This window comes from Pogonomyrmex barbatus, unplaced genomic scaffold (genome assembly GCF_055798465.1).
Source record: "Pogonomyrmex barbatus isolate J1 unplaced genomic scaffold, ASM5579846v1 scaffold11, whole genome shotgun sequence".
NCBI classification, from domain to species: domain Eukaryota; kingdom Metazoa; phylum Arthropoda; class Insecta; order Hymenoptera; family Formicidae; genus Pogonomyrmex; species Pogonomyrmex barbatus.
This window is the reverse complement of record NW_028297107.1, coordinates 4,640,920-4,650,415: the sequence shown is the minus strand read 5'-3', so window position 1 is coordinate 4,650,415 and position 9,496 is coordinate 4,640,920. Positions and strand designations below refer to the sequence as shown.

At 33.2% G+C, this 9,496-nt stretch overlaps 1 protein-coding gene and 1 long non-coding RNA gene across 8 annotated transcripts; one reads left to right on the top strand and one right to left on the bottom strand.

Moving 5' to 3' along the window:
- Positions 1 to 368: 368 nt before the first annotated feature.
- LOC105425881 (ATP-binding cassette sub-family C member 5-like) lies at positions 369 to 8,920 on the bottom strand. 7 transcript variants are annotated; one of them, XM_089071272.1, is made up of 25 exons: positions 8,790 to 8,920; positions 7,924 to 8,062; positions 7,657 to 7,806; positions 7,366 to 7,524; positions 7,151 to 7,298; positions 6,833 to 7,066; positions 6,587 to 6,760; positions 6,369 to 6,516; positions 6,070 to 6,218; positions 5,708 to 5,818; positions 5,135 to 5,245; positions 4,514 to 4,653; positions 3,985 to 4,446; positions 3,767 to 3,893; positions 3,433 to 3,581; positions 3,263 to 3,360; positions 3,007 to 3,194; positions 2,578 to 2,854; positions 2,349 to 2,502; positions 2,145 to 2,273; positions 1,787 to 2,063; positions 1,506 to 1,671; positions 1,251 to 1,434; positions 999 to 1,191; positions 369 to 883 (listed from the first exon to the last, which is right to left on the bottom strand). In XM_089071272.1, the coding sequence occupies exons 2-25, from the start codon at positions 8,001 to 8,003 to the stop codon at positions 629 to 631; spliced, it is 4,263 nt and encodes a 1,420-aa protein (XP_088927398.1). In that variant the 5' UTR covers positions 8,004 to 8,062; positions 8,790 to 8,920; the 3' UTR covers positions 369 to 628. The 7 variants fall into 7 exon arrangements, with proteins under 7 accessions (XP_088927398.1, XP_088927397.1, XP_088927402.1 ...); XM_089071271.1 differs by lacking the exon at positions 8,790 to 8,920 and adding an exon at positions 8,389 to 8,530; XM_089071278.1 differs by lacking the exons at positions 369 to 883; positions 8,790 to 8,920 and adding an exon at positions 8,389 to 8,530 and having other exon boundaries at positions 1,051 to 1,191; positions 1,251 to 1,279; positions 1,380 to 1,434.
- Positions 8,589 to 9,418, top strand: LOC112552517 (uncharacterized). Its single transcript, XR_003096657.2, has 2 exons — positions 8,589 to 8,734; positions 8,808 to 9,418. It is a non-coding gene; the product is annotated as an uncharacterized LOC112552517 (long non-coding RNA).
- The last annotated feature ends 78 nt before the right edge of the window (positions 9,419 to 9,496 follow it).

The window sequence follows — 9,496 nt, the reverse complement described above, 5'->3', positions numbered from 1 at the left end:
GAGCAGTGTACGTTCTCCACCTCTTGAGAAAATCAATATTTCACTATTCCAAAGCGCGCGAGTTTCCACAAATTTCCACAAATTGTGATTTTTAATACAATTTTAATATAATTAGTAATTTGTCTCCTCAAAAATATTTATGTTTGATTAAATAAGTTATTGCATCGTTATGGGCTATAGAATAGATATTATCAACAATATCCTGATGGCTTGCATGTTGATTTGTTGATGTAAAATTCCTATTAATTTTTAGCACACATAAAAATTATATACAATCTAACTAATACAATCTACAACAATAATTAAGTTATTAGATAAGATTAATTGCTTCATCAAAGGATAAAGTAAATATGATGAAGATGGGAAGATTTTGTTTCTCGTTTTTATTTGTACAAGATATGAACTTACAAAGTAATAGTCTTAACTAATAATTTATTAATTCGCTTAATTATAAAAATTTATAGTTTATATCTTGATTCATATTTTATTTTGTATTTTGATAATATATACTTTGCATTTGTTTTTTTTTTTATTTACTCACATGATTGTGAGAGTTGTTTGTTTAGTTTCATTATTTATTGTTAAAATGTGATTAATGCAATCGGTTCAGATCTCTACAAAGATTATTTTAAACGTTTTTGTCCACAGCGGCCATTAATTTTGAAAATTCAGAGTCTGGACGAGACAGAAGTGTATCGGGCGCGTCAAATTCGATAACTTTGCCCTCACTCATGACAAGAATACGATCACAATTGAGAACCGTTTGTAATCGATGAGCAATTGTAAGTACAGTGCAATCCGCGAATTCTTTCTGCAATGTATTCTGTACTGTTGCTTCAGTTTCTGGGTCGACTGCAGCCGTGGCTTCGTCCAAAATCAAAATCTATAAAGGCGTTTCAAGATAGCTATTAAAAATCTTAAAAGTAATATTCTAAAAATTTGAAAACCAATCTCAATACATGTAATGTTGCAAAAATTATGGATAGTTAATACATTACCTTTGTACTGTGTAATAAAGCTCTTGAAAGACAAAGAAGCTGTCTCTCACCGACACTCAAATTATTTCCACCAAAACCAACGGAAGCGTCAAGACATCCCGACATAAGAGACACTTTTTTTTTCATCTGAGTTTTTTCAAGGGCACGCCAAATATCGTCATCGACATGACATTGGAAGGGATCCAAATTAGATCTAGAAAAGCAAATTGGTTGAACAGAATAGCAGAAAAAAATCATCAATTACCTTATTACCTTATAGTTCCGCTGAATAAGACCGGATCCTGAGGAATAATCGATAATTTACTTCTTAATACATTCAATTCCAATTTTGAAATATCGATATCATCGATCTTAATAACACCTTCGCAAATTTCAACTAACCGGAATAAAGCTACAATTAAGGAACTTTTGCCGGATGCCGTGCGACCCACAATGCCTAAAATAATTCATAGTTGACTTCTTCGTGAAAAAACGTGACAAACGCGTTAGGGAAACTTTAGCCATTACCAATTTTCTCTCCGGGCTTTATGGTAAAAGAGATATCGATTAGTATGAGCGGCAGTTCTTTTCTGTATCTCATTTGAACACCCTTAAATTCTATTTTGCCACGAGAAGGCCAATCATCGGCTGGTTTAAAAGCAACTGGTTTGCTCGCGCCTTCCTTCTGCAAGGTCTAAATAAAATATAAATAATAAGAGACTGTAGTAGAAACAATAGTTCTGCGATAAAAATCACAAAAATTAACAATTATACATTTACAAAATTAATAATTAAAAGAAATAAATTACCTTTAGATAGTAACCGATTCTCTCTACGCTTATAAAGCGTACCTCCGTCTCAGACATTAGTCTAACTGTGTATTGGAAAACGCCAGTCATCTGTGTGGCATACGCCATAGCCAAACCGGCAAAGGCCGGCGATATTTCATTTTTAAATGAAATCACAAGTAATGCGGTTATGCAAGACGAGGCGATTACCAAACTGTCCAATCGTACAGCAGACCATCTCATCGCGGCTTGGCATAAATACTGACACACATTATTCGTATTAAATAACTCCTCGAATCTGTCAGTGAGAAACAATTCAGTTGTCATATTGTTCTCTTGTATTTTGATATATGATTTAACATTTCGCTCCAATAATTACTTATATAAAAAATTCTTCTCCTTTTGAAATGCGTGAATCGTGCTCAAACCTTGGATCGTTGTTGTAACGAAACTCAAAACCGGAGATCGTGAGACGTTCTCCATTCTCTTCAAATCCCTCATTCCTATTCTGAAATAGGAGAAATATAAAGTAAAATTGACATGAATTATAAATAAAGTATGCAAATAATTGAGAATAATTTACCTAAATAATTTACTAACAAAGAAGAATAGCGCACCAAATAGAACCAACGGTATTGAAAACCATGGTAATACGCCGCAAATAAAGAAAATAGCAAAACTACAAGTAAAAATATTTTGCACCATGTTTTCTATTGAAATTGGCAAGTAATTATCAACTGTAAATCAGGAAGCATTAATCAAATTAGATGATGCGCGAGACTGTGTGTTTAGAAATTTAAGAATTCACTCACTTTCATCTATGTCTCGGCTGAAAATGTTCTGTATTCTACCACTTGGAGTAGTATCAAAAAACTGTAACGGAGAACTAATAATTTTGCGAAAGAACGAATTGTGCAACGTAGTTGAAGCTTTTATCGTAGTAAACATAATGACTAAACCACGAATAAAACTTGTCAATAGTATACCGGCGATACAAGCTCCATATATATCTCGATAAAATAAGAAGTGAGGATTAGCATTTATGTTTTCTGAGTACACAGTCCCGTTACTTTCTGGCACAGTCACGTTCTAAAAATGAAATCAGAAATTGATATGTTTACAATAATAATCCCCAATATTAATAAATAAGCTAAAAAATAAGAAATAAAAACATTTAAATATATAATAAAATGTGTATTTTAAATAGTGAATGATTACAACCAATACACTTGGTTACTTACGCCTCCGCCAGCTTTAATCCATATAGCGAGCCACCAAGTACTAAAGGCTGAACTACCTACGTTCAAAAAGAACGTGAAAAATACGAGAACAGCAACTAAATAACCACCTGTGGCTTGTATGTAAGTGTGATAAGTATAAGATTTCACGGATCCGGTTTCAGATTTTTCTGCTATTGTTAAAATTGTCCCTAAATTTCAAAGTAAAAGTGTTAGAAATCTCTAAATTATAAATTAATATTATGTAATCAAATCGCACCTTTGTATAATTTCTCCTTCTCATTTTTTTTGTGTGTAATTTCCTTCTGTAAATCGTCAGCATTCATACTTTTCTGTGTCACTCCCGTAGATTTAACACTGTAAAAAAGTAAACATTTACTAAATTGTTTTCGAATAATTCCATAAATATATGTGACATATTAAACATACGCTGACAAATTATTGTCCTCCGCTACAATTATACTATTCTTCACCATCGAGGCGTATTCTCGATCGAGTCGCATGAGATCTTCGTGAGTTCCATGCTCTACGATCTTACCAGCATTCATCATGTAAATTTCATGGCATCGTTTTAAGAACTGTAACAAACAAATTTAAAGTATTTCAAAATTCGAATCAGTTTTCCAAAGTCACGTTGTTAATTTTTTCCATTTTTGTTAAATCTTTCTTACTTTCTAAAAAATATACGAAAAAGATTTCTATAGATTTTGTAAGACACTATAATAAATATCTCGAGATTAATTTCAATTTTGTAAATACTCACTTGAATGTTATGTGTCACGAAAAGAACAGATTTGTCTCTAAGAGCTTCGAGGATCAATTTCTCAAATATATACTCGCCGACGTATGCGTCAACTGCACTTAAGGGATCATCGAGGAAGTAAATGTCCCTGAAACGATAAATATAATTACAATATTCAGTAACACGCTTGTTAAATAAGAAATAGTTACAACAGCTACAAACAGAAAGACCTAACGCACCGATTGGCATAATATGCTCGCGCGAGTGCAATCCTTTGTTTCTGTCCTCCGGATAGATTGATGCCTCTCTCACCGATCTCAGTGTCATCTCCTCCTGGCAGCATGTTCAAATCTTCCTTCAAATTGCAGATCATAATCGTATGATAGTAACGTTTTGCATCGAAATCCTCGCCGAACAGAATGTTTTCTTTGAAAGTGCCATTTACGACCCACGCTTGTTGACTGACGTAGGCACAAGTACCTTCTCTCGAAATATGCCCCTTCGTTATTTTCAGCTGTCCCAGAGCTGCAAGCAGCAGGCTGGATTTGCCGCTACCTACATGACCGCAGATGCCAACTAGTTTTCCTTTGGGTGCTCCGAAATGTATGTCGCTAATAACTTCAACATATTTAGCCTCCTGTGTCGGTTGATTCAGATTTTCCAGTTCTGCTGGATTGTCCATAACTGGTGGAGATTTCTTTCTACGTAAAAGACAGAAAGGTCATTGTGATCCACAAAAGAAATTGTTATTATAAAAGAAATAGTTACTTTTTTTTTATATTGATCGATGCGTCCATTTGAAGCCTCATACTGTCACAGACAAAGGTACCGTTAGCGATGGCAACTGCTTCCGATCTTACAATCGGTTTTGATGCCTGGCAACTATCCTCATCCAACAGTAGTATATTCTGTGTAGATATCGTTATGTTAATGGATATTATTAGATTTTGGAAGAAATATAAAGCTGTTGTTAAAAGCGCATTAAAATAACAAATATTAATGAATAAAAATGTAGCTTAATAAAGAAATAAGATAAAGATATGTAGTATGTCGGTGATATTAATGTAAAATACCCGGAAAAATGAGTCTCTTAAACTACAAATACAAATTTATGTAGCAGTATATTTGTTTTTTGAGCTCATAAATTCGCATAATTTTCACATGATACAAATATAAGCGAAGCAACAGTGCGAAATTATAATTTCAACACACAAATGCTGAATACACAAGTTGGATGGACAAGAATTTGTTAGCGAAATGTAAAATCGACTATTATTCGGTTATATATCGAAAAAAAATGAATATGTTAAATTGTTCAGAAACTTTTATGATACAGCACATGATGCGGTCGATTGTGCATTCCTATTAGATATAAATAAGAATAAACACCTTTATTCTGCCAAAAGTTATCTTTACTGCGGCGATATTAATTAAGGCCACTTGTAAAAACATGAAAGAAGTGCGAATTTGAGCATTGAGCACCGATACGAAGGGAAATACCTGAAAGTGTAGAATTAAAACGACATTGTTAGTACAATCGTACTACGCATAAGCGTGGGAACATCATGCCCCCAACTCGATATTTACAGCTGGCAATTCGAGTATTCAGTGTACCAAAGGAATTGCTAACGACAGCTGTTCAAATGTAACAGGGTGCTTTACAAGGCATGCAATGTCCGCCCATCACACTCTCGTTTTACTAGAAAGCTTTTTACATTGATCTCATGTACGTATTATTATAGAAATAGTGCCCGTGCTATTTTTTTCTCAAATTAATCTTTTTTTTTATAAAAATTATTCTATCAAAATTTTATTACAATGATCAAATATTTTTAATCGATTTGAATAAATTTCAAAGATAATGTTGAAAATGATTGATCACGAGTACTGGCTTCCCAATAATAGATACAGATATCCGACCCATTAAGCTGTACATGAAATCGCTCAAAAAACACCGGAGACCTTGAATCTTCTAAGAGCTATGAGAGCGCTGATAAAATATCGCGTGGTATCCTTAAGTGACGTGAGCGCCAGTCTAAGCAAATTTCCAAATAATGTGGTCATTGGAAAAGCCTGTAATATATAATCCATTGCTTGTGAAATCCAGAAAAGAATTATCTCGTAACTAGGATCACAAATGATGAAAGTTGCTAAAATTATTCATAAAAATAAGATTTATCATCTGCTTACCTATTGAATGTTATTCGATTTCTCCTGATACGCATAAAATTAGGATAAAATGTATATATTTATAATATATATTGTTATATGTATAAAATATATATATTTAAAAATCAGAAATATTGATAGATTGTATTTCATACCTGTGCAGCAGTTAATCCACTGCCCGAAGCAACATGTGCTAAAAAAGTAATAATCGCGGATATCACAGGTATTGCAGGTGTTAAAGAAATGCTAAGGCTTTGAAAGTATGCAGTCTTATGAAGCCAACGTTCCTCCTTCTTTCGTATGGCTACAAACATATCAATTTCACAAAAAATATGTTCAATTAAAAAAAATGTATATATTGGAATGAAAACGATTAAAAATGATATCATTAATGATATTATTTTTGATCATTCTTCTATTTATACAAAATTATTTAATTTTTTATTATTCTCACCGAGAAGTTTTTGACCAAAATATTTTTCCCAAGAATACATCTTGATCAACTTTATGCATTCCAGAATTTCAGTCATGAGTCGCACCCGAGTATCCGTAATGTTTACAGATTTCGATCGAAAATAGCCAGTCGCACGAGAGATGAAGTACTAAAACATAAATGCTGTCTTGGTTATCAAAATATACAAACGTACATATAAAATACAATTAGTTATTTACCTGACATGGATAAAATGAGAGGAAAGCTATCATTCCTATCAGAGCAACAGGAGTGAATAACCATAATATGTAAATGATACCGCAACTTATAACTATTGGTCCGCTGATGATCATCGGTCCATAAATAATCACATCAAAGAGTCTTTGACTATCGTTGCAAAATAAATTGATTATCTAAAAATAAAAATTACATGTCATACGATAATTGAATTTTCTTTACGTTTAAGCAAATTGAAAATATCTCACTTCTCCTGTACTTCTATTGCCAAGACTGTTTAGTCTTATAATTTTTTTATACAATAGAGCTGTACAAGCTGACTTCAGTCGCAATCCAGTCTTATAATTCATATTCCACGTCCAAGTGAAAAAAAAAGCTCGCAAAGAATCACACATCGTCAGTAGAAAAACCCATTTAAAGCCATCCCAAAAACTTTCTTCTGGAGACTCTATATGCTCCAGTATCTTCCTCATTAATATTGTCTGTGTAAAAGAAAACTGTATTATAATGCAAAGATACTAATTTAACTTAATAACACACTTTACCGTCAATCAAGATAATCTTACAGGACTTATAAATCCAAAGATAAGAGAACAGCTCAGTAAAAAACACGATACGCAGACTCGAGTGCGAACAAATCTCCATGCAACCGAAGAGAATGATGCTGCATTGGGACCATTTTTGCTTAATTCCTGTTGCCAGAGTACATCGAGCCTAAACAGACAATTCTTATTTATATTTTTTAACTATATTCATAAGAGATGCAATGTATTAAGTTTACCTGAGCGCATTGTATTCACAAGTATCATATACTGAAATGTCTGGCAGATCTTTGATTGTAAGACCTTTTTTATATGCTTTCCATAAATATGGCGTCATCCATGTTATATATACATAAGAAAATAACCCAGCATTATCTGCTGGTGAATTTTCTTTTTTTCTGTATATAAATATATTTTTATCACTAAGATGCTCATATATCATTATATATAAAATATACTTCATATAACAACACAGTTTACTAAATATATATTAAACTACTATAAAAAATGTTTTGAGACATGATACATACTGCTTTTGGTAACGTATTGGTATCAAATTACTCAAGGCATGATTATACTTCTTCACTCCAGATTTTGGAATATATTCTCTAACGTGTCTTATCGTACTGCTACTTGGTTTTGGCAAGAGAGATTGCTGTTGCTTATCAAGCTCCAAAGCTCTGACAAACAAAGAATGAAACAATTATGATATCTCTTAAATTAATTCAGATAATTAAATCTAATTACTTTGTTGACATTATTTTTCTCAAGGAAAGATAATTTATATCGAATAATACCCTTCATCAGGCCTGTGCTGTATATTACTTTCAATTCGTTTGTCATTATTACTATTGTTCCCCTCTGTGGTCTGACCCATCCTTTACTGTTTTTCGATTGCTCACGTTCCAGCAAACGCATCAATATCACTTGAAGAGCCTGGAATTTATATTTCACATCACAATTACAGCTCCAGGAACGAGAAAGAGATAAAGATTTGCGTCGCAACTTGCAATGAAATGCAAATACAGAGTAGGAAATATTACACATAAATACACACAGATACGATCGGTAAGAAACTTAAAGCATAGATATCAAAACGCTAAAACTAATACACATTGAGAAACACCCAATATGAAACGCCCGGAAACGACATTCCAATCTCTACACAATTCGCACAAATATCTTCAATGATGTGATAAATAAACAACATCCTACGTTGTTCCGTCTGTTATACTGCTTTTTTTTATACTTTTTTTACTTACCTTGCAGTCAGGAGATACAGCACCAACATTCGCACTCGAGATCGTAATCGGTTATATCGGCGTGATACTGATAAGAGCGAGGCCTAATCTTTCAACATCATTAATGAGGTGCGTATTTTTTGAATTTCCGTTCACGTGTGCGGCCAGGATAGGAATGAAGGAAGGGAGCACACGCTGACGTGCCATGCACATGGCATGCACACCGATGCACCTTCTTGTATCGAGAGAGATTTGACACCTGTTGAAAGCAACGATACAATGGTATTATTCATATGATGCTGAAATTCAAGCCGAAAAATAAACCTTACCCTGCCTGTCTCTTCTTCTCTTTGGTAGATCGAAGCAGGTACTCTCGCCTTGTGTTTATAGTACCAAAAGTAAAAACTACTGAAATTTCTTACCGGTTTCTTTTTTCGCAGTTGACAGCGTGAATCGAGGTCAATCTGCTTGAGGAGCACTTCACATACGGAATGCCTCTATCGATGTTACTGTTTGCCTTTGTCTCTTGGAAAAGCGTGGGCGGACATCGTCATATTTGGAATTCTAGTTTGGTTCTCTGTCAGTTTCCTTTCCAGAGCTACCGTTTGCAAATACGGATGAACCCTGCGTGCGTTGTTTATTCAATGAAATAACTGGGCGTGATGAGAAATCTGTATGCGAATGTGCTGAGTTGCTGTATATAGGGTGTCTAAAAAGATGTTAATTATTTCTTTATCACATTTCTATTGTACCAATATAGATTAATTTTGATCTCTTGACATTACTTTTTCTATCTTATAGAAAAATTAGAGAAAGATAGAGTTTAACTGACAGAAAAAGATAGTTTAATCTATGTCGTCTTTAATCTATGTCTTTTTAATCATTTGATGTCCTTGTATAACTTATATATACATAGAATAGAAAATTCCAGTTACTTTAATATTTTTGATATTTGTACGTAAATTCTTAAAAAATTGATTGTAAACAATTCTTTTCAAGGATGTAAGATTGAATGACATGAAGCATTAAATAATTTCTTTCATGAGCAAAATATTGATTCTTCGATATATACTATATATGTGAAGCGTTGATTGGATTTTCAATTGGTTTCAATAATTGGATTTTCCTC